A 24643-nucleotide genomic window follows, 5' to 3' on the forward strand; every position below is an offset into this window, starting at 1 on the left:
GCACTGGGCTGGCACTGTGTAAACATGGTGGATACCTGAATACCCCAGAGTCTGGGCAGGCCGAACAGGAACTAGGGGGAATGAGAATCTGAAGCTGGATTTCAAAACAGAGCTGGGGACAGAAGTATTCTTTTGCAGCCACCCCATGGACTCCTTCCCCCCTGGAATCCAGCACCGGATGGGGCCTCCACTCAGATTCATCCAGCTCCCCCACTTCTCCCCAAGCCCTAGGAACCTAGCCCTTTACTAGAAACCATGACTTCTGCTTTCTGAACCTATTCCTTTTCCTCCTCGAGCCTCCACTCTGTGTGGACGGAGATGATAAATGCTTTCTGCTTTGGAACCCAGCATCATGGCGGCCAAGATGGAAGGGAGATAAGCTGGCGCCATCCTTCATGTACAGGGAGGAACTGAAGTCCAGAGGTGAAAGGACTTGAGCACGTCACCCAGCTGTTGAGTGAGATGAGATAACTCTAGATCTTCTGATTCCTCTCCATACTCTCCCCCTGGTCAAATGGCATTGGCTTCGAAGGCAGGAGGGTCACGACCTCAGTGTCCCTGGACAGCAAGGAAACACTCCCTGAGAGCTATGGGGTTTGGATACCACGTGTGGCCGTACTCTTGGCCTCCATCTGCTATCCACTCCCTGCATGACAACCCATCATTGGAACAACACTCAACGTGGTTCCATGGGAAGGGGCAGAAGGCAGGCTGTACTCATAGTGTCGATTTGTAGGGATGACCAGAGCAATAGGGACAAACTGGGTTCAAAAATCAGGCCGGCTGACCTGAGGGAATTTAAGGCTGGCTCCTTTGTTTGATGCGTCACAGTAGGTGCTGATCACTTATCAGGCAGTGTGCCAAGTGCCAAGCCATCAGCCAGCCCCAAAAGCAATGATGATGACAGACCTGGGCTCCTGCCCTCCTGGCATCTCAAGCTCAATGGGAAAGACTAATAATGAAAAAGACGGCCGTGCAAGAGGAGGGAGGGCAGGCTGCTAGAGGCTTCGCAGAGGAGGGGAGGGAAGCTCTTGGTGAAGAAGAGACCAAGTCAGTGCTTGGCTCACATCTGTCACAGCAGTAGCTCCTGATCAATTCAGCTGTGAGCCACACCCTGCCAGGGGAGAGGACCTTTACAGAGGAGGTGTCTTGGTTTCCTCCATCCCCGGATGGCCAACGGGAGTCACTTCTCCACATTACTCCCAGGCAATGGGGAAGTGAGACACACGCTTCAGCCCGGTCTTCCTGAGAACGAGAACCGGCATGTCTGGGGAGCTGACCTTTGATTCACCCTCCCAGGCAGCACTCTGGAATGTGCTGGGGTCACCACCAGTGTCTTGCACCTGGTGGGTAGGCAGGCATGTGGCTAGTTTCCAGAACAGCTGGGAGGGGACACCAGGGTAGCACTCACAGCCTTGGGAAGGGTGAAGGCCAGCAAGGCTTGCCCTCTAGCATGGAAAACACTGCTGCAAGTAGCCACGGGGTGCAACTGTGCATGTCTTCCATGCGTTCTAATGGACCTGGCATATTTGTATCTGTTGGCATCTTCCTGTCAATGAAGGATGGCCTCATGACAACCAGGCCCTACCCAGTGACTGAATCCCTGCCAAGCAGCCCAGCACTGGGCTCTGCTACCCTAGCAAGGGACAAAGGCTCTTTGATGATTTCAGGGACCAGTGTAAATGCCATGTTCTGCACCCCATGTTGTCAACTGAGGCCCAGGCCAAGAACCTGCCAGATTTGTAAAACCCAACAGATTTGTAAATTCAATCTTCAAAAGTAGACCCTGGAACACCTGTGTTTTCACGGCTCATGCTCACACTGACCAAAACTCCATAGTCTCCTCTGGGAGGAGTCAGTGTCCTCTGGGAGGAGCCCCTGGCTCCAAGTCAGCCTCAAGAGAATGAGGGAAGGTCACCTGCAACCTCAAGCTGTGGAGCCGAGGGAACTGTGCAGACTAGAAGCGTCGTCAGGGTTAGGGAACATCACGGAGACTGACCTGTCTGGAGATGGCAAGCTGCAGAGCCAGGTAGAAAGCTGCTTGGTGATCAGTAGGTGACAGGCTGTGGGCCCTGGAAGAGCATTCATGGCCATTAGTACACTGGGAGAGGCCACTTTACTTCCGATCAAAGAAGCAAGTTCCTCTACACCTCATCATCATGCCACTGCCACGGAGGTAGTTTCTGTGATGACGCTCTCCTCCCTGTCCCTTAACCAATGCAAAGCGTTTCCCTCTGACCGTGGTGTAGAGGAATGACAAGGAGCATGTTTCTGCCTCTTGTCTTGCTCCAGGCCTTGCAGAGGGACCATGAGTGGAGAATCCACAGGCCCTGGGTCTGGCCTCCCCGATAGACGCTTCCTTCAAGCTGGGCAGGAGACGCCCAGAGGCTACGTCACAGAAAAGCCATGTGTGCACTTGGGAAGGCGATGGTTGCTTTGGTTAAGTTTGGCTTGGCCTTAACGCCCTTCATCCAAATTTCTGAATTTCAGAGAAATCATATGAAAATCAAAGACCCAGCTTTGCTTACAACATGAGGCTTTCGTTTTTCATGAACCAGATGGAGCAAAGACACCTATTCAGTCTTTTGCAGCTCCTACTAATTTCATGCAGTTTACTAACTGTCTTCACGTAACTGCTATGGAAGGCTGCGGGGTGGGCGCAGGCCAGGCTTTTCTAACTGGCCTTTGATGCTGGATGTGAGGAGGCTGTGCTAGCCTCCTGACTGACCACAAAAGTCTTTTGCTTTTACATGGAAGTCAAATGTATTTCACCAAGAACAACTCAAAATGGGACCATGTACAACACTCAACAGTCTGGCGAGAAGAGAAAAACAAACTTTTACTTTCCTTAGAAGAGAACTTGGAACAGACTAATTGCAAAAGGTGGGACCCAGATAGCAAACAAACCATCACGCTGTTCTGCCTACATTCTGTGATTAAAGGAGAATCTTCTACCAGCAGAAAGCAAAATCAAGATAAAACAAAAAGACCAAGTCATTAAGGATTCAACTGTGGTAAACCAGCCAAGGATGGTGTTCTATAAAAACAAGACTTTTAAATTAACTGCAACTGTGGAGGTGGGGAGGGGGGGTGGAGTAAAATGACTCCTACATGAGCCTGGTCAGAAAACACGCTAGTCCACTAGTTTTGGGCACTGTTTGGGCAAATGCAGAGGCTCGTGCAAGACCGGTATCTGTCCTTTTATTCATCTTAAAAGCGAGGCAAACTTCCATTTTGGCTGTCCCTAGCAGCCAGGTCCCTGGATGTGGCCTCCTGATGCCTCACGTGAGCTGATGAGGCCCAGGCCAAGAACCTGCCTGTTACGTTTGGGATGACTTATACCAGAGGCTGCTCCTGTGCTCTGGTTTTATTATTTCACCAGTATTGGTTTTCCATGTATTTCTGTGCAAAAGATTTTTTTTTCTTTGTTGGTTTATAAGACTGGAATGTCATGACTTCTGCCTCTCCCAATTATTCAGGGAAAAGGATTACAAAATCGATTAGGAAGAGACTGCATTATTTAGAGTTATTTATTTTATCTCATCTTTCAAAATAATAAAGCCAGGTTTCTAACAGCCCTCAAAAAGAATCTCTGAGAGCTATAATTTTCCTGGTACAGCTCACTATCTTCTCAAATGAAGCTGAATCACTGTTGCCCCTACACAAGACTGAGTGAAAGGCCATCAGTGGACTGGTGAGTGAGTCTGGATAAGATAGCTCTGGTTGAAGGCCCCACCAGGAAAGGAAGAAGCAGGAGTGCTGGCGGCCTTAGCACTTCTGAGGTGCATTAACACAACTCCTGGAGAATCCCTGACCTCGCTGATAATGAGCACCTAACTGCCAGATTGCTAAAGAGGCAGCACACACATCCCAAATACCTTATTTTGGAAATTTTGATAATGAATTAAACTGACTATTTTAGCCTACTAAAGAGGAAAGGAAACAGGAGAATGCCAAACAAAGCAAGAAGAAGTGCACAGGCTGACTCTAAAACCTTGCTTCAATTCAGAACAGCTTCAGCAGCTGAACTTCCTGGGCAAAGCCCTCCCAACAGAGGCCACCAAAACGCAGGTGCCAGCCTGCTGCCCTCTGCATGTGATCCAAAACACCCTACCAGCCCCTTCCCACACCAGGTTGCCAAGAGAAATCCAGAGAACTACAAACATCCCCATGAAGCACCTCCACATTCATTCAATCAGTTTCTCTTCCACGAGGAAGAGGCTGCCATCCATCCACCCATCTGTCCCTCCAACTGCCTACACATCCATTCCCACTGGACATGCCAACTGTGGTGCCAGGCCTATGCCACCCTCTGGGGAGCCTGCAAATGAATCATTCAAGTGCCTTTCCTTGAGGAGCTATCAAGCCTGCTCCACCAGAGAGAGGCCTGCTGGGCTGCTGTCGGGCTGCCCAGACCGCCCAGCTAGATTCTAGCAGGCCCCAGGTCCACCCAGTGCTCTCCTAGATTCCAGCTCCAACATCCTCGGAACTGAGCCAGAAATACAGCGAAGGCAAATCAATTTTGACCCTGATCCATAAGACACGTATTTGAAATAATAATAACTTCAATTTATGAAGTCTCTACTATTAAGTATCTTGCCCAAGAACACCCAGCTAAAGAAGTAAACCAGGTGTGGAAAGGACGACCCTGGTCCCGAGGTCTATCTGTATACAATCGCCCTGCTGCCTCTCAAGTCCCCTTCATTCCTCATTCCAGGATCATGGAATTAGTGTCCTAAGTTAACAAAAATGGGCACACCTGGTCATATGTATTGCTGAGGTATCTTCCACTAGTTACATACACAGGTTTACCCAGGACTCCATGGCTTGAGCACTGAAAATCCCACATTCTGAGATGTTTTGGCTTAGTTCCCAACAAATCAGGATGGCTGGTCACCCTACACACACACACACACACACACACACACACACACACAGAGCAGACCACGCTGAACTCACGCTGGGAGGAAGAGGGGAACAAAGTGAGGGTGTGTACCTCACGCCATGCTGAGAAACACAAAGGACAACATGCCCTTCCTCAGGAGCAGCTCTTGCTTTCTGCATGTGTGGTTCAAGGCACCCCAGCACGCTCTCAGCTGTGTTCAGGACTGCTTTTTTCAGCAGGACATGAGAGGCCATGAAGTGGCAACTTACCACCCTGCAAACAATTCTGTTTTCTTCACTGTGCTTGTGTATGGAGCAAATGAACAGGTTGAGCTGCTTGGGTCAAGCTCACGAGTATACAAACAGTACACTTGATGCCACACCACTCGAATGTCTTCAAGAATCACCAAGTCCTTGAATCCCCTGGATAGCAAAACTTTCTGAACTGTAGCTCTAGTCATAATTAAGACTTATTTTTTCACCTGCTGAATCTGTAACCCTGCCCCTTTATGAATCCCATTTTCTTTTTAAATGAAAAACACAAAATAATAATATTAACAGGACTGTGAGGGAGAATATGTAAATATATGGTAGAAAAAGTATCATACACATGGGTTTAAATTATCTATTTACGTTACGAAGTAATATGGGGCTGGGGTTATGGCTCAGTGGTGGAGCACTTGCCTCACATGTGTGAGGCACTAGATTCAACTCTCAACTGCATATAAATAAATTAATAAAATAAAGGTCCATCAACAACTAAAAAAATTCTGAGATTGTGGCTTAGTGGTAGAGCTCTATGTCTAGCACGTATGGATTTGATTCTCAGCACTGTGTATAAATATATGAATAAAATAAAGTTCTCAACAATTTAAAACCTATTTTTTAAAAAAAGTTTACAATTCATTTAATGTGTACAAGAACTTCCCTCAAATTTACTCCTTTGGAAAACATTTTATATTTCACACAAATCCTAATTTAGGTTAGGCTTCTGCAATATAGTCAGTTATGTTACTGGGATTTTATTACTCTTTATTCCCATATGAACTAATATTTTAAAATCCCTTTGAAGGAACATAAAAGAATTCAGGCCAATGGAGCAGCTGTTACATAACTCAGAGTCGCCCTGGCAGCTCCAGGCAGACCACCACTGAGGCTGTTTTTGGAGAAGCAGTAAGATGTGCTGATTTAAGAAGAGTGAAGCAGACGCAGTGGCTCCTCTCCGAGGCAGCCAGGTGTGGGCTCTACAAACTGGGGCTGGAGAATTTAAAACCTGAAATCGTTTGAAATGGAAATGCTTTCCATGCTCCGTGCTGAAGAACACCAACAAAACCTGAGCAGAGACAGGAGGTGTGTCTGCAGATGTCAACTGGTACTTTTTGTCATGAACCAGCTTGGGACTGGCAAACGAGAAAGCTAGCAACAGTCCTGAAACAGGAAGGAGTGAGATGGAAGTGCTTCAGACTAACCGAAAAGCCGAGTAACAAGGACTTGGTGAAAAACAGCATGTGGACACCATGACAGCTGGAGGTAAGGCCTCCCTCAGGGGAGACCCAACATGGTGGCTGGTACGAAAGGGGCTTGTGACATTTTCAAATAAATAACTAAGCTTCTAATACAATTCCAAGGAATTAAATGAAACTCAGATATATATCTAAGGTGACAGACTCTATTCCGCTTCTAAATTTTATGTCATGAGGCCACAATTTTCAGGCAATAATTTCATTCTAGTGATTTATTATATCTAATGAGAGTAAGATCTGGGCAGTGTAGTACAGTAGGTGCTAGAAAACCTGGGCCGGAGCTAGGAGACCTTGGTCTACTCGACCTCCATCGTTGGGACTGGTGACTCCTCCAAAGCCCATGCCTCAGTTGCTGGCTGCAGGGGCATTACTGCTGTCCTGTCTGCCCTGTGGGTGGGTAAGGGATGTAAAAGAACACCGTGACACTCATTGAGTCCACACCCGCACAGTGAGGGGACAAATGGGGGTGGGGCCCGGGGCTCGCTGGGCTGACTCCCAACACAGTATTCCAGGGACTCTCTAAAACCTAGCCTTTTCATTTCTTAATATAAAAACCTCATATCTTAATATGTAAAAAAAAATCCAGAAAAGAATGATCCCCTTTCTAGATATGACAAAAGTCTCTAATAAAGGAGCCATCTCCCTAGACCAAGTGTCTCTTTTTCAAGCTGAGCTCCCTTCATCAGGATAAATGGCCACAATGCAGAGGGACATGGCAGCAAGCCATGCGGCGAGTTTCGATGCTGCACGTTCACTGCTCCAGACGGAAGGCTCCTGGGGGTAAAGCACTGTTTACATAATCTTTATAAATACCTTTCTTTTTATACTTATCATACTTTGGAGTCATTATGTAAACTGAGCAAAAAGATGAACTCCCACTCACCTCTGAAATGCAAGAAGCGCCTTTCTCTGTAGGACCTCCTGCATCCCTCGCAAAGAAGCTAAGAAAAGGGTTCAATTAGTCAGTGGCATGGAGATCAGGGAGTTTTTGACAATACCAAACCCATCACCAGAATGACACATTCACCTGGATTCAAAGCAACAATTCCTGAGTGCCTAATATGGCGGGCCCTACTGGGACATGAAGGCCAGTCCCACTCCCGAGGCACTCGTGCTCAGAGGACGAAACTGTAGACAATGCCAAGGGATGGTGTGTACTGGATGGTCATTCTTGATAGCAATTGTATATGGAGGACATTTTCTAAAGACCAGCAGGGAACTCTGGAAGGAGCACACTGCTTATCCCAGGGTGGGCATGCAGCCAGGTGATGAACGCTGGTTCTACTGGAATGGTGTGGATGGGATTCACGCCCAGTGGATCAGCAGGCCCTCAGAGATCTTCTGGCACTGAGAAGCTGGGATCCAGGGCCATGAGCATGAGCATGATGCCATGAAAGGCCAGCGTGAAACCTCGATGCGGGAAAAGGGGACGGAGCGCCAACCCAACAAGATTATGTAAACAGGGTGTGGGAGGCCACCCAGCTGTAAGCTGACACTTCTGCTATGTAGAGTGCCTGAGAAATGGCTCCCCAAAGCCTGCCTGCCAAGGAGAGAAGTACCACCTCTGTGGGGGGAACTGTAGCTACGTGAGGGCAGCTCCCAGTCTGACTTGACAGAGGGCTGGGTGTGGCTGTGGCCCTCACAGACTTAGAACAACAGCAATGGAGCTGGAGAGAACCTTGGATCGACCCACTGAACATGGAGGCAAGAGGAGGTCCAGCAGGGTCCAGTGACTCCCAAAGCTTCAGGGCTAATCAGGGTAGAATCTCAACTGAGAATTCACATGGTAAAGCTGTGGCTTGAAACCTACTTCTCCCTGCAAGTCTACTATCTATGGGGTAATGTGCTGAGTATGGTCAATGGATCATGTGTACATGGAAAATTAGCCCCAGATCCATTATTGAAAAGTAACTGATATGCAAAACTTCCCCAGGGTCAATATTTTAGGGCAGAGGAAAGAATCAGGGATAATTTGTAAATTTCATATATATAAAATATATGAAAGTATATACTGAAAACTTAGGATAGTATTTTCTCCTAATGGTGAATGGGGTTTCTGACTGGCAGGGTGATCTAGGGGGCTCCCCAGGTGGCCAGCAAGATTCTATCTCCTTAACAGCTGAGCAGGCTGCTGGTTACAAGGGCATATGCCTTACAATAGTTCATTAAGTTCTATGTGAGGGGATGTCTTTGTACTCACATTATATTTAATAACATGTTAAAAGGATGAGATCAGAAAAACAACTATTGACTTATACTTTCCATAAACATATCATTGAAAACTTCATTAATATATAAAACACAATTAGGCCAGGTGCAGTAGCACATGCCTATAATCCCAGCAGCTCTCGAGGCTGAGGCAGAAAGATCATGAGTTCAAAACCAGCCGCAGCAACTGAGTAAGGCCCTAAGTAACTTAGTGAGACCCTGTCTCTAAATAAAAAATAAAAAGGGCTAGGGATGTGACTCAATGATTAAGTTCCCCTGGATTCAATCCCCAGTACCAAAAATAAATAAATAAAATAAAATGAAAAAAATAGCTAGAAGTCCATCCACCAAAACTTTAAGCATATCTAAACTGTATAAAATCACTGCCTCAAAGAGCCATCGTTATTTGGTGAGTGTTGCACTGCATGTGTGTGTAGCCATGAATTAAAATGTGTGAGTGGAGAGCTCCTGCTCAGTCAAGGGATGCTTCCTGGCAGTGTCTGCCCCTGAACTCTTCTACCACCCTGCACCTAAGAGCCAACATCCTTTCACTAGGGAATGGCCCAGGTCATGGGCTGGGGCTGAAGCAAGTAAAAGGCCAGGTACGGGAATCATCTCTCCACCTCACAGCGGATGCTCTGCATCCATCAGCGAGGAGCCTGTGGTGACACCAGCAGAGGACAGAGCACTAGGGTCCCCACAGCTATGTCAGAATGACCCCACTTCTGCACCCTCCCCAGACAGAAGGGGACCGTGGGGCCCTGCAGCGCAGACCCAGGCTCCACAGGAGGAACTTCTCACCGTCAGTGGCCTGCAGACTGTACGTGAGCCCCAGAGCCAAGTAGCCTTTGGCCTTGAACTCTGACGTTTTCTCTCCTACATCAACGACTGTTTTGGCAAACTTCTCAGCCTCTTCTAACTGAAAAATGAGACAAGTGAAAAACAACAACAACAACAACCACCTGCAGAATTTCTAACATGAGTTCCCATAAGCACTTGCTGCCCAAAATGGAATTCTGATGAGTCATTTTGAAAATAGCTCCTGAATCTTCCAGTTCCACTCTGGTGATTCTGCTTCCTCCTTAGAGCCTCCAAGAGTCCTTAACTCTCCTATCCAGCCCCCTTTTTTTCCCTTCATTTTCCTTCTTTGCTTATTTTCCTTCTTTTCCAAAGTCACTTTCATATTTGGCAGGGTTATATCTTTTTCATCTTTATTTTTTATGGATGGTCTTGTAATGAGGTCGTGCTAGGTGTTCAGAAGTTCAATTAAACTTATTTGTAAAGAATTAAGTTCTTGGAATGTTTTGTGTTTGGGTCTTTACCTTTTTTTTTTACTATGATATAAAGAACCCACTTAGGCTCGGATATTTTTTGCCACAAACTATTAAAATTTTCAAAACTCTTAACTTTTTTTGACAGAACACAACACATGGATGTCTCTCCAGCATATTCCAAGGAGAAATGTGCACCTGTAAACCACATGCAAAGACCTCTGGCACAATTCATTAGAGGCAAGAATAATAAGATCTGTTCCTTTGAAAGTGTGGCAAATGTTGATTATTATTGAAGCTGGTGATGGTTCATGGAGTTCATTATACTCTTGACTGCTGTGGTCAAGCTACTATGGTGTTTGAAAAATTTAACAAAAATGTAAGAAAAAATATACAGATGAGATTTGTAACTCCTATTTTTTAAAAAGGGGTTTATCTGAGATGTTTAGAGATGTATATGTTACAGTAATAATTAGAGCTTCAGCTAGAATCTGGAGGGCAGCAGAATCACTGCTGGAGGCTGGCATGCTCCACGCCCCAGGGTTGGTCCACTCCTGTGCTCACCCCCTGCCCACACTGCTCCTCCACCTGCAGCCTCTGAACTGCCAGAATCTACATGACCACCCCGTGCCATGCCACAGCTGCTTCAGGTGAGAGCATGCTTTCTTTTTTCTCCATTTTCTCAAGCAAAATGAAAAAGAGTGGTCACTGTCTTCATAAGGCTTCCTCCCTCCTGCTGGGGAACACCGGGAAAAGCCAGGCAGCAAGGACCATGGTGGAGGAGCAGAGTCAAAGTTACCCGGCAGCCTGACTCCCCAGCACCTGCTTACCACTGACCTTGATATGAAGTTAGAAAAAATGAAACTACATTTATGTAACAGTTATCTATACCACATCTCAGCAATTAGTCTGTTTTCTATTTTCTACTGTAGCGATACATTTTTGAGATACTAAAACTATAACAAATCAGACTATTGCCAAATGCAAATCTCAACAAAATATTTGAAGAAAGCAAATGTGAAGGAAGAGGAATAAGGCAGAGGGTGAGTGACGCTGCTTCTCAGAGATCCCCAGGCTGAGCTAAGGGTGAATAATTCAGGGGCATACTCCTCACAAGTCCTGGGGTGCTTGTGTACAGTTAAGATGTACCTGGGCACGGATTCCAAACTACTGCATCCCTGCTACTTCTGAATCATATTTCCACAAAAAAGAAAATGTGAAGTATCCCCGAATATCCTATTCCTCTCTGTCCTTGGGGTGTGTGGGCAGGGCCCACAGAGGTCAGGGCCCAGGACTGGAGCACTAAAGGGCCTCATCCTGGTGTCCCTGTGAATTGTTATCAGTTTCTCCCTGTGCTTTGGCGTGGAAAAGGTGGTGTCTGTCCTGAGTCTCCTGCCGTGGAGTGGGCGGCCCTACTCACCCAGTGTAGGGAGCCCATGCACAGCTTGGCGGCGAGCAGCGGGATGGTGGCGTCGTCCGGCTTCAGGCGGATACACTCTTTCAGCACCTTCACGGCCCGAGCAGACTTATGAGGGGAGATGACTTCTGTGAAACTCAAAATTTTGGATGGGACCAAATACTAATAATGCCTTCAGAGAATTTTGGTTGGGCTCCCTCTTATTGAAGTTTTCTAACCCAGTGGGTCCCAGGTACAGAGATAACCAGAGCTGGGCCTGCTGCGTGGCTGGGAGTAAACCGTGGCTAAAGACAAGTGGGAATGCCCCCGAGCCTCACCCTACTATCGCCACTGTGAAAACAGGAAAGTAGTAGACAGTGGAAATCTATGTTATGGTAAATATTAACCATCCAATTTAAACCATACCATATTAAATTGCTGAGTCCACTTGGCCCAGAGAATTTTATACCTCAAACTTAACAATTCGTGAAGTGTCAAATTCACTAAACTGCACAAATTAACAAGAAAAGCAATGGCTACCTCCTTTATTAAGCGTGCACATAGTGGGGCTACCACCATAAGCTCTTCTGCACTTGAGCTCATTTGCCTGATAATTATTCTACAAAGCAGATACTATTATTGCTCCATTTTACTGAAGAGCAAACTGAGGCACTAGGGGACTGCCCTGGGGCCCTGTGCTGTGGATCAGCCTAGGCTGCCACCCAGTGCAGAATCACACAGCCTGATGGCACATACACATTACTAAAGTTAACCAAGACCCCCTCCAGAAGTACGTTTACACTCTCAAAGGAGAGCAAGGGTCAGAACGAGCCTTAGTTTAAGCCACGTCCCTTTCACATAAGTGACAAGAGCTAGAAAAAGGCAAACACTTCAGAATTTTTCTTTTCAGTGCTATATCCCTCCATCTTGGCCTCCAAATTATTCGAGTTGATTGCCCTTATGAAAGGACCACAGGACAAACTGAAATGGAGCTCCTCAGCCCACGGCGTCAGTGGCAGCATCGACACGGGGCTGGTCGCACAGGGCAACTCACCTTTCCAGCAGCCATCAGTGACAGAGCAAACTGGTACCAGAGGTGGAATTCCTCAAAGGCGAACTTCATGGCTCTTTCTAAGCACTGGTTTAGAAAGATAAACAGACAGACATCTGAGAATCGGCACTGGACCACGGGAGCCTGCACACGCTGAGCTTCCCTTCAGCAAAGGCCTCCCGAGGAGCCCGCGGCCTGGCGCACAGAGCCAAAGGCGGGCGACCTGTGGTTGATCGGCACAATCCCTGATAATCCCTGATCTCAAGTAGCTCTGATGGAGGACAGGGAAGAGGCAGGCACACGAACAACCCCCACACAAGGCCCAAACTCACACGTGTCCCGGGGGAGCCGCAGTCCTGTGAAGCGCTCACAGGCCTCAGGCACAGTAGCCAGGCCGCCAGGCCGCTGAGTGGACAGTGACAACGAGGAGAGGACGGAGATCACACAGCAAGGGGTGGGGGAGGCACTCCAGGAAGAGGCTGCGCTTCCACTTGGCCATGGCATGTCCAGTGCACACCCAGCCTCGCATGCGGCAGGAATGGGGTCAGGCCAGGGCGGCTGCGGAGCCTGAGATGATAGCTCTTCCCAAAGCTGTCCCCCACTGCCCCCCATGCCCCTAAATCTTTTGCCCTCTTGCCACCATAACTGCACGATAGCGTGACTGCCTTCACCCTCTGCCACAGCCCACAAAGAGCCAAGTGAGGAGTCAGGTCCTTGCAGAGAGTGACGCAATCACACCAGAGCTGCAGGAAGATGTGGGGGGCTGAGGGGAGGAGGGACCACCATGAAGCTGGCCAGGAAGAAGGGGCATGAAACGGCCAAGGGCTTCAGAATCAGCAAGGACAGGCCACAGTGGCAGGGCGGGAAGCATCTCTCCTGAAGGAGGAGGAGAGAGGAGCCAGGGAAGGAAACTGAAGTGGGGCTCCTGGGGTGAGGAAAGGGTATGTTAGGACACTGACTGGCCTCAGGGAGGGGAGCAATGGGGTGGACGCAGTGGAGGCCAAGCAGCTGCTGGACCTACCAGTGGGCCCAGCTCCAAGGGGCAGCTGAAGGCAAGATGGAGGAAGACTCCAGATTGCGAGTGGAAGACAGGGGCACAGGCCCGGGGGTGAAGAAGGGCCACTCCTCTATGTCCTTGTTCTTCATGGAGGCAGCTGGATTAAGTCCCCAACGTGGAGGAAGGGACAGCAAGGAGAAGACACCCAGGAGTGAGAGGCCCCGGAAGGCGAAAGACACCAGGTCTCTGTCCAAAGGCCTGCTGAGAGGAGGCCAGGCTCTCGGAGGAGGGCGGGAGAACTAAGGTGGCCCTGACAGCCTATCACTGCTCTGTCAGGGGAGGAGGGGGCTGCTGGGAGGAAAAGGAAGTGGGGCTAAGAATTTAGAAAGAAGAAGGAAAGAAAAAACGTTTTGAGCAACAAGGAAAACCTCACACTGCTCACATGAGGACTGCCTTAAACTGTGGTTTGGCCATGCCATGGCACCCACGGCTCCCTGCTGCCATTTTTCTCTATGATGCTCTGGAGCTGGCCCAGGAAAAGAGAATGAGGGTGATACTCTCAGATTAATGAATGCAAAGAGGGTTAGTGGCCAGGGGCCAAAAGACAAGAATCAAGAGTAAGTGAAAAGCTGGAGGTCATGATAAAGGCAAAGTGAAGTGGTCGGAGAGGAGAAAAGAGAATTCCAGGATCCTAAATGTTCCTTGCAGAGAAGATCATGTGAACACCATGCACCTTGGTTACCATGAGAACCTTCCCTAACTAAATTGTACTGTATTAAAAAGCAAGTCACGAGCAGCTGGAGGCACCTACCATGGGATGAGTGATGGTACGAGATGGGTGGTCCCGAGCAAGGGGGACCCTGGCAACGTGCTTGGTCAACAACTTGAGGGCAGCCACAAACGCCACTCAGATAGCATGAGGTCAGCAGGAGCTGCTGCCTGGGGTGGCCCGGAAGCCCATTAAGAAGAGGGTGTCCTCAGGTAGCACACATTACGCCCCAGCCCTGCCCCTTCAAAGCTGGAGGTAGGGCAGCCAGGAGGTGGCAAGCAGGACAAGCCATCTGCTAGAGGAGTAGAAAAAGGAAGTGCCTGGCCCCTGGTGGAGAAGGAGGCAAAGATCATGGACTACTGCCTCCCTCTAGGCTATTGTGGGTAGGGGCAATTTGGCCAAGCCACTGTACCCTTCCATCAGGACTCATCCTGCACCAGCACAGATACCGAGTGACAGAGCCACATCTAAACCTGACCCCTGAGCCTTTCCAATTGCAACCAGCAGCTGTTGTGCCTTTAAGAAGCACTGTGGGAAAACCAGAGCAGCCTGCTGGAGAGCAAGTGGGCAGGATGGAGGGTGGCATGGCTGGATGGGCGGGCAAGGCAGGAGTGAGGGGGCGCTGTGAACAATGAAAAGTCTTAGAAACTGAGTGGGGTTGGGGGATGAGCGGTGATGGAGGAAGAGGAAGCGAGGATGATAATCACAGTGGCTGAATTAGGCAGAGGAGCCAGGATATGGAGAGCGAAGCATAGGTGGAAATTAAAACTGAAGCTTGTTCTAACAGCCCTACTCTGCTAATTCACTGCAATATAAGCACTAAGTACTTAAATATATACACAGAAACATTTAAATGTTGAAATGCCTTTTCTTCTTCCTTTCCTAAGAGGAATGATAAACATCAACTGTTTTCCTGATAAACAAAAGGAGCTCAGTCAAGAAACAGACTGTTCTGAATCAAAAGCTAGATCTATAAATAAGTGTGCATCCTTCGTTTCCTTTGTGCCAAAGGCTAACACACTCATTACAGTTGGCGCAGAACAGTTACTGGAAGCCTAATTGGTGTCACGCTCCATTCCAGGTGCTGCAGGAAAACAGTAGAAGACAGCCCTGGTCCTGGCAGAGAGGGGTCACAGAGTCCTGAGGCTAGGGGGACTATGCACAGCATCTGGGTGAAGCCCTAGGGTAGAGGACGTTTGTCATTTTGACTGCCTGTCACTTCAAAACTCTTCTGATTTGGGGGGGAGAAGCCAGGACAACCCAGAGAGAAGGGATGCAATGGGAAGCTATCACATGACCTAGGCAGAGCCAATCAGGGGCTGGGCATCAATCTGGAGCTAGAGGTGTAGGGAGGGACCACGGTTCCTAATCCTAGAGGCCCCTCCCACTGGGGGGTCTCAGAGGCAACAGGCAGGCAGAGGCCTTCTGAATGCACCGTGGCCTCTTGTTGTCTGCTCAGGTCTGTTCTTCAGGCTCCTCTGGATCTTGCAAGCTAAGCAGTGCAGACTGACAGGTTCTTTTCCTGCTTGAGTTAGCAAGTCAAGTTTTATCATCTACAACCAAGGCCGGAAGCAAATGCCTCAGGCTCCCCTGGCAACAAGCCCTACCTGCAGCCCCAGCAGGTAGTTGTTTGTACAGCCTTTGCCTGGGAACCCTCTGGATAGGGAATCCACAAAATAAGTAATCTAAGCATCATCATGCACTAGGTGTATGCATTTGGGTAGCCAATTAACCTCTTGCACCTCAATCCTCACTGTAAACTGGGAGCTATAACAGCACTCAGGGAGAGTCAAGTAGTTAATACTTGAAAAGCCCAAGAAACAGCACCTCAGATACAGGCTAGTAAGTGCTACAGAAAAACCAGCTCTTACCTCTTTAAATTTCTTTTTAACATTCTTATGTTACGAAAGAAGATGCAACAAACTGCATAATAAACCAGTCATTTTATTCCACTCAATATATGAACACTCAAATTTATAGTACTGACTTTCCTCCTTTTAGAAAAGTATTCAATATGAGACCCTTGAAAACATGGGCAGATGTATGTATTATATATCAAAATGCATTCTACTGTCATGTATGACTAAAAAAAATAAATAAAAATGTAAAAAAAAGAAAACATGGCGCAGTGCTACAGAGCTGGACAGAATGTGTGCCTGTTACTCTCTTCTCTCCTGGTGATGCCTGCGATGCAGCCAGGCACTGCTCCCACTGACTGTCAAGCTCTGCCTCCCTAGGTCATCCTAACCACCCTACAGGTCTAGGCAGGTGTGAGTATCACCTTGTCACAGGTAAAGATCCTGATGCACAGGGGTGCTGAGTGACCACACAAGGTCTCGGAGAGCTGGTGGTGAACTTGGGTGTGAAGCAGGCTATCTAATTCTAGAGCCTGGGTTTATAACCACGGCACTCTGCTCCTCTGAGACTTCAGTTGCAGACATGCCACTCACACTCCACTTAGCAGGCCCTCTCCTGCTGCATAAAGCTAAGTGTAGCTAAGTAAAAGGCCCCTCAAAAGGCCCCATGTTCCCCAGCCTGCTTCAGAGATGCAGTGATACCTTTCCTGCTAATGGGGGTTCTGTTCACATGGCCTCTTGGGGATCCCCAAGGCTACTGAGGGAAACCTCCCCAGCTTGCAGAATAGTAAAGATGCACGACTGATCCTGTACCACCCACCAGCACTGTGGCAGCTGGTGATCGCCTCCAGCCATCTCAAAGGCTCAACTGGACAAGGGAGTAGCGGGCCACACGTTTCCTCTACACATAGCATCTTCCACAGTCCTTCCCAGCTCAGACTTCTCATAACTATAGCAACCTACATCTCATGATAAGCCAAAGGGGTGTTGTAAAGAAAGGAAATGCAAATCAACAATTATGAACTGGCTCTTGGCATCCTCAGAATGTGTGGTGACAGCATACCAGCCCAGATAGCATCAGAGGCTCCAGACACTCCCCAAATCCCGACACCTTGCACACCATGCGGACATCTGACACACTGTCTCTTCTGTTGCCATAAACGTCAAGTGATACAAGCCCCAGCTCATGGAATGCATCTATGTAGAAAGGAACCTGGGTTGTTACAGGGTAAATTGCCATTCATGACCTCCCTTGAGATGGGGCAGGTGCTCACCCCATTGTTTAACTGGCCCTTTTAAGGATACTCATTTATATCTGTGACAGTAAAAATGTCCAGTTTTAATATTGAAGGGAGGTGGGGACAGAATATATGCTAATAAAATAAAATAAAAAGCATTACAGCGGGCTGGGGACATAGCCCTGTAGCGGAGCGCTTGCGAGCATGTGTGCAAGGCGCTGAGTTCAATCCCCAGCACCACAAAAATAAAACAAAAAAACCTTTTAGTGATGGTTTCATGGGAAAGAATCCCTGATAAAAATATATTTCACAGATGGCAGGGGTCTGTGCCCGGTGGGACGTGTCAGAGGCTGCTGGAGGAGGAGGGCCTGGTGTGGTGAAGCTGGGGAGGAGTGCAGCCCTGTGGTGTGGTGAAGGTGCTGGCTCTCGGGCCAGGCTGCTCAGGCTTGGTCCAGGTCCCTCCCTCCCCAGCCTCGAGCTGTTTCAGGGTTGAGTGAAGTGATGCATGGCAAATACCCCAGAGGGCGTCTGCCTGAGCGAATGCTGTAATGTGACAGCTGTGGATGCTGCTTTTGTGAAACAGGGTAGTATAAAGAGGGCACAAGGAGAGTGGACAGGAGGGACGAGAGCGAGATTCTGGCCCCTTTCCACTCTGGTATCAGGTGGATAGGGTGGTGAGGCCTAGGGAGAGGGAATACAGGGTCGAATCCAGAACTACAGATCCGAGTCACCCACACAAAGCTGGAGGTGACATCTCCAAATCATTTTCCTTGCAAGAAAAGAAGTGGACATGGCAGCAGTATTATGTCCTACCGGGAAAGACAGGTACATTCAGGGATCACACTTGCCACCTCTCTGAAGCTCAGGTAGCACTTACATGATGCCGTGGATATAGTCTTGAGACCCTACAGGGCATCCTAATCATTTGAGTGGTCATCCAAATGTCACTTCAAGAATCTCTCCCTCTGAAACTTGGGCTTGTGCTTGTCCAGTCTCTTTTGGCTTTTCACGTGCATCCACCTTGATGGGCTTTGGGAACAAGACGCTCCTCTGTCAGAGGAAGGCATTAGTCAATTACCTTCCTTGTGCGCACAGACCAATGACACCAACTGGGTGCCTGGCAGTGACAGCTGCACAATGCCACAGCAAGGAGAAGCCAGTGTCTATTTTGGGAATTCAAGACTGAAAGTCAGCAACCAAAACCCACATGGGAAGGGGCAGAAATCATTAGGCACCTCTCCCACTTAGCCTGACGCCCAGGTCTGAAGTCCATCACCCTCAAAAGAGAAGAGTAACACAGGGAACCGTCCTCGTCTACGCCCAGCAGCCAGATGGGCTGGATCCAGGCAGTTCTCATCGCATGGAACCCCACATCAGGACCATTTCCTTCTCTGCATCATATGTACTTAGTGAGTCGGCATTAAGTGGAGTGCCTTGCAGCGGTGTCACAATGCTTGTCATAGAGGCATTTAACCTATGTGTGGTCACTATTTTACTTTCTACTTTTAACAATGAAAACCCACCACATCCTGGACCATTATTTTAGACTCACAGAATGACATAGTCATAGAGCAAGTAGAGACCTTTGAGATTATTCGGTCCCTTTCTTAACTTTATAGATGTGGAAATAAGATCCAGAGAGGAGACAGCCCCTACCCAGGGTCACCTGGTGGCAGACCTAAAGTCAAAATCTAGGTCTCATGATACTCAATCCAGGGCTCTTATTTCTAAACTAACTAAAAATAAAAGCACAAATTAAAATGGAGTTTGAGATCTGCTCCACAGGATTCTGGGCCCAGGAAAAGTTTCTAAAAGGCACACTTTCAGGACCTCAGCTCTAAATAAAAGACCTCTCTCTAGGCTCAGTGGTACAGCATAGGCACATCAGCACACACCTGTAATCTCAGAGACTTGGGAGGCTAAGACAGAAGAAGCTCAAGTTTGAGGCCAGCCTCGGCAACATAGTGAGGCTCTTAGCAACTCAGCAAGACCTTGTCTCAAAAGAGATATGAAAAATTGTGCTGTGAATGGTTAATTATGATTGTAATGAATTCTACTATTGTCATTTATGTAAGAAATAAAAATTTTAAAAAATTCAAAAATACAGGGCTGAGGATATGGCTCAATGGTAAAGCACCTCTGGATTAAATCCACACTACAAAAACAAAACAAAACAAAAACCCTCCCCTCTCCCTTCCTGAATCAAAGCCTGCTCAAGTTTTCTCCCTTATGTTGGAAATAAAACAGAGCAAACTCCATATCCCCACCATAGTCCTTCGATTTCTCTTTCTTGCTTTAAAACAGTAAGACTGCTCCAAGCAGAGGAGTTATGAAGTTTTATTACTTTGGCAAACACTTAAATGAAATGATATCATTGCCTCTGGTCACTGTGGAAGGAGTGGGGAGTTGGTTGTGTTTTCAAAGTCCCAGACTTTATTACAGGGTTTGAGTGCTGGACGCCACCCTCTGGTACGTCCTCTTCTTGACTCCACAAGGGAACATGGCCACGTCTGCACAAAAGTGAAGCGTCTCTAAGGACCACATAAACAACTCCATCTGTGGATCTGCTGCTCTTTCTTATCTTTGCCAAGAGCACTATAGTCTGGAAATGGGCATCCCATTCCTCTACTCCCCCTCCTCAAAGGCCTCTCCCTTTGGGTTTTTGGTCTACCTCCCTGGCTTAGGGCACCAGACTTTAGTCCTCCACCTGGGTTGCATCATTCTTGATAGGACAAAGGAAGGAAGGAATCAGAGAGTGGCAGACCAGTGGTACCTCATGTACAAAACAGTATGTACTAAATGCTTAAATGAAGGAACCAACATGAATATCTAGAATGTAGCCCGTCAGCTAACCTGCAAAGAGGATCCCAGACCAACCATGATGAAGAGCAATGAACTGCAGAGAAAGAGCTGGCGACATCTTAGAAGGGACTGAAGCAGGGGTTGCTAACCACAGGCCCAGTGTGACCTGCTGCCTGTTTGCAATACGGATAAACATCAAGACCAAGGAGATGGAATTAAAATCATAGGGGAAAACCCCATATGTCTATGGTCAATTGGTTTTTGCAAGGGTGTCAACTCCATTCAACAGGGGATAGAAGAACAAATAGTGCTGAAGTAATTGGATTTCCACATGTAAAAGAATACTGGATCCTTACCTCACTCCATATGCAAAATTAACCCAAAACAGACCAACAACCTAAATATAACAGCAAAAACTATAAAACTCTTCGGGGAAAACACAGGGGTAAATCTTCATAACCTTAGATTCTTCGACATGACACCAAGAGCATAAGAAACAAAAGATAAAATATATACAGCAGTAGGTTTAACCAAAATTTAAAACTTTTATGCACTGAAGGACTTTATCAAGAAAGTAAGTAGACAACATACAGAATGGGAGAAGATCCTGGTGAATTAAATATATGACAAGAGTTTGTTATGTTTAATAAATAAAGAACTCTGCAACTCAACAATAAAATGGAAAAACCCAATTTAAAAATGGGTACAGTCTTCTGCCAAGAACACAAACAAACGGCCCATAAGCACATGAAAAGATGCTCAATATCATTAGTCATGAGGGAACTAAGCACAAATCAAACCCACAGCAAATACCACTTAACACATATCAGGATGACTGTGACCAAAGTAGCACATGCTGGTTGAGGCTGTGGGAATGCAGAACCCTGTGCACCGCAGTGAAGTGTAAAACAGTGCAGCTGCTATGAAAAGAGAATGTGGCAGTTCCCGAAGAGTTAACCAGGGCAGGGAGGTAGTTGGTGGCAGAGCGTTGCCAGCCTATGCAGAGGGTGTGGGGGGCAGCTCAATCCCAGGACTGGGGCAGAAAAGTTCAACACAGGTTGACACACACCATCAGATGAATCACCACAACATGGCTGAACCTTCCAAATACCAGCTAAAGAACAAGCCAGACACAAAAAAGCAAGCACCCCATTACTCCATCCTACAGACACCCAAGACAGGTAGACTCAAGAGCTAGAGAGTGGATTAGAGGTTGCCAGGGCAAGGGGGAGGGAAGAGGGGTAGTTATTGATTAATGGGTATGGTTTCTGTTGAACTGATGGAAAAAAATTGTAATTAGTGATGATAGTTGCACAACAACGGGAATGTAACTGACCACCACTGAATTGCACCCTTTAAAAAGATTAAGACAGCATATTTAAAGAAATTTTTATGTTAAACGCTCAAACAAAACATGAGGTATATACCTTGTGACCCTCAATGAAAATGCCAATATTCCTGGGAGCAACAGGAGTAGCTTAAATAGGATCAGAAGAAGAAACCAACACTTCATTTAAAAAAAAAATGCTTCATAATAGGGCTATGGAAACTCTAGTGGCCATGTCAGGGGCTTAGATTCTTTGGGGAAAGCCATCATACAAAATGATACTGGAAGTCTCTACTGAGTTGGTCCACAAAGATCACTGAGTTGGTCCACAAAGATCGATGAGAGTTGAGATCAGTCCAGGGGCTCTGCTCCAAGCCGGGCCCATCTCCCCCTCTGCTGCCTGACTCCCACTCAATCTCTAACCTTTTCCCTGACTGGGGAAGATATACTCATTGCCTATCAAGGGACAGCAGAGCAGAGCAGCTTAAACAGCCACTGAGAAGCACTGATGCTCGACAAGGTTTTATTGAGCGTCCACTGGGAGGGGGATTCTGCTTTGGTTGCTCAAGTCTGTGGCACTCAGACACACTGATGCCTTTCCTTCCAGGGACCTTGGCTCCCAGGTCCAGGTCCAGTTATTGATTAATGGGAGCCAGTGGGGCTGCACAAGAGGCCCATGGCTCCCCACGACAGTCCCTGACAGTCCCTTTGGGACAATCACCATGCAGATGGCTCTCCCCACAGAACTACAGTGCTGTTAAGATTTATCATAAACAAATGATCAGGAGTTCAAGGGGAAAGATAAAAATACCACTTCTGTCTTTACAAAGTTGCCACATCGATGTAGGGAGAATACACACAACCTTCCAAAAGGACCCCATAATATTCTGCCAAAATGTAGCCATCAATAGTCAAATTCCAGAAAGCAACCTCCCCAGCAGCGTGGGCTCATTCTGAAACATAGAGGAAGCAGCGCTCCTTGCTTTGCTTTTAATAGTGCGGGTTGTCATGCCAACTAGTGCTGCTGTTTAAATTGAAGGGGAAGAAGAAGTGTTCCTTCCTACACAAATCTTTCAGCAGGGCTCACAATTAGTCTTGAAAAAAACATGAAAACTCATAGCACTGGCAAGATGGTAAACATTGTGTTTCTATTTAAACCTGTTGGACCAAGGCTGTGATAAAACTCAGGTTTGTGTTTCCCCTGTTCCATGCTCCATGCCCAGTTCTGGCTGAACAGTGCCCTGAAGAAAAGGAAGGCTTGATGTGGGCACAAACAGAGGCAGTAGGTCTTGAGCTGCAAGAGACTTCCATCTGCAATAAGCAGGGTGAAGAAAGGGATGGGAAGAGAAGAGGCCCTGTGGGAGCAGCTCAGCTCCCCGGATGTAAGCGTGGCTCTTCAAAGCTGGGTCTGCACAGTGCACACAACAGAGCTGCTACTGAGAGTGCGGGGACTGGAGGAATGGGGACTGCCAGCAATCACATCAGGAGCACCTTTTTGGCGTGTAGGGAGAAGAGAGGAGCCAAGAAGGAAAATGTGTCCTGTCCTGTCTTGCGGAAGAGTTGATGTGGCTGGGGACAAAAGAAGGAAGGAAAATTGTAGGACAGAACCTCTTATCTGTGGCCTGTTTACCAAAGTCTCCCCTCACAAAAAGGAGGGTTTATGCATCATTCCTGAGACAGAGAGAACCTGTTCGAAGATCAGCTGTAGGGAGATATGGCTGGATCCCATCAATGAGGGGCACAAGCGAGGTTAGCCAACATAGTGTAGTCTAGTCCCAGACTCTTTCTAACATTCTCTCCTACCAAAAAGGAGAGGAGGCTCTCAGTTCCCAGCCCTCTGGGCCTAATCTCTTCATCCCTCTGCAATATGATGATAAAAGGTATCTCCTGCTCTTAGATCATATGTAGCATGGCAGAGTTACAACATATGAGAGTTACGGTCCTTCCTCATTTTAGGCCCTGGTGCTTCTTTTCAGCACTATTTTTAGGCCATTATTAGGTAAAATAGTGCTATGTGAACACAAACACCACAAAACCATGATAATTGATCTGATAAACAAGACAAGTAATAAGTGACTAGCAAGTAGTGCATACAGCATAGATATGTTGGAAAGAGGGATGATGTTCCTCACCCTTACAGGTGGGATAATTCATCACACTACTCACAATGGCATGCAATTTAAAACATACAAATTGTTTATTATTGGGATTTTCCATTTAATATTTTAGACTAAGGTCAATCAAAAATAACTAAGACAATAGAGAACAAAAATGCAGATAGTGGGAACTACTGTATTTAATTCCTATCAGGTCTTTTAGATCCACTCCATCTATATGCTCTGCAAGTCTTTGACTGGCACTCTCAATCTGAGAAACTTAGCTGCAACTGGCCTACTCTATTCCCCTGGGAATTAATAGGCTGTGCACCCTCCAGTCTTCTCTAATATAGTTAATGTACCTTGCACTATTCAGTAGTCTCTTTTCATGTATTACTAGTTGTCCCCGTAACTAGACAGGAAACTTCTTGAAGACAAAAGATGTTTGTTTTTAAAATGCTCTGTGCCTAGTAACTCCTATGTATACAGTGGCTGTAACTGTAGCAGCAGCGGCACTCAGCTGCTATTCAATGAGTTCTCTGTGCTGGGCTAAGTTCTGAGACTTGATATGGATTAATAAGCACACCCTTCACCACTGTCAGAGATACACATGAGTATTGTTCTATTTTATAGGAGAAGAAATAGAAACAGAGGAGGCTGATGACACCTAGGACCACACCATCATTTAGTGGCAGATCCAAAACTCACATCAAAGCCCTCTAACCCTAGGAATTGTACCCCAGGACAACTAGGTTGGTGGCATGTCAATGGGTGGGGGATAAAAGAATAGGAAATATCCACAAAAAATGCACATAACATCATCCCATTCCTTAAATCATACACAATGTACATGCATTTATGCATAATAATGTATAAAAAGATGGTCTCAGCTGGGCACAGTGGCACACACCTGTAATCCCAGCAGCTTGGGAGGCTGAGGCAGGAGTATGGTGAGTTCAAAGCCAGCCTCAGCAAAAGTGAAGTACTAAGCAACACAACTCAGTGAGACCCTCTCTCTAAATAAAATACAAAATAGGGCTGGGGATGTAGCTCAGTGGTCAAGTGCCCCTGAGTTCAATCCCTAGTACCAAAAAAAAAAAAAAAAAAAGGCCTCTAAAATGTCAATGGATAGTCAACTACCTTAGGATGGTTGGGTCCTGAGGAACTTTTATTTCCTTTGTTGTATTGGTATCTATTGCTTCATTTCAAACATGCAGGGTTATTA

The 24643-nt window shown here is 47.1% G+C and overlaps 1 protein-coding gene across 8 annotated transcripts in view; it reads right to left on the reverse strand.

The window, feature by feature from the left end:
- Ttc7b (tetratricopeptide repeat domain 7B) overlaps positions 1-24643 on the reverse strand; it is a 228913-nt gene that overhangs the window by 83497 nt on the left and 120773 nt on the right. For all 8 annotated transcript variants that reach the window (XM_078050709.1, XM_078050715.1, XM_078050713.1 and 5 more), the window contains 5 exons: positions 12337-12420; positions 11307-11411; positions 9417-9534; positions 7291-7348; positions 2000-2072 (listed from right to left, as the gene is read on the reverse strand). In XM_078050709.1, coding sequence (XP_077906835.1) covers positions 2000-2072; positions 7291-7348; positions 9417-9534; positions 11307-11411; positions 12337-12420 — 438 coding nt within the window. The remainder of the gene's footprint in view (positions 1-1999; positions 2073-7290; positions 7349-9416; positions 9535-11306; positions 11412-12336; positions 12421-24643) is intronic.

This window comes from Ictidomys tridecemlineatus, chromosome 5 (assembly GCF_052094955.1).
Source record: "Ictidomys tridecemlineatus isolate mIctTri1 chromosome 5, mIctTri1.hap1, whole genome shotgun sequence".
NCBI classification, from domain to species: Eukaryota; Metazoa; Chordata; class Mammalia; order Rodentia; family Sciuridae; genus Ictidomys; species Ictidomys tridecemlineatus.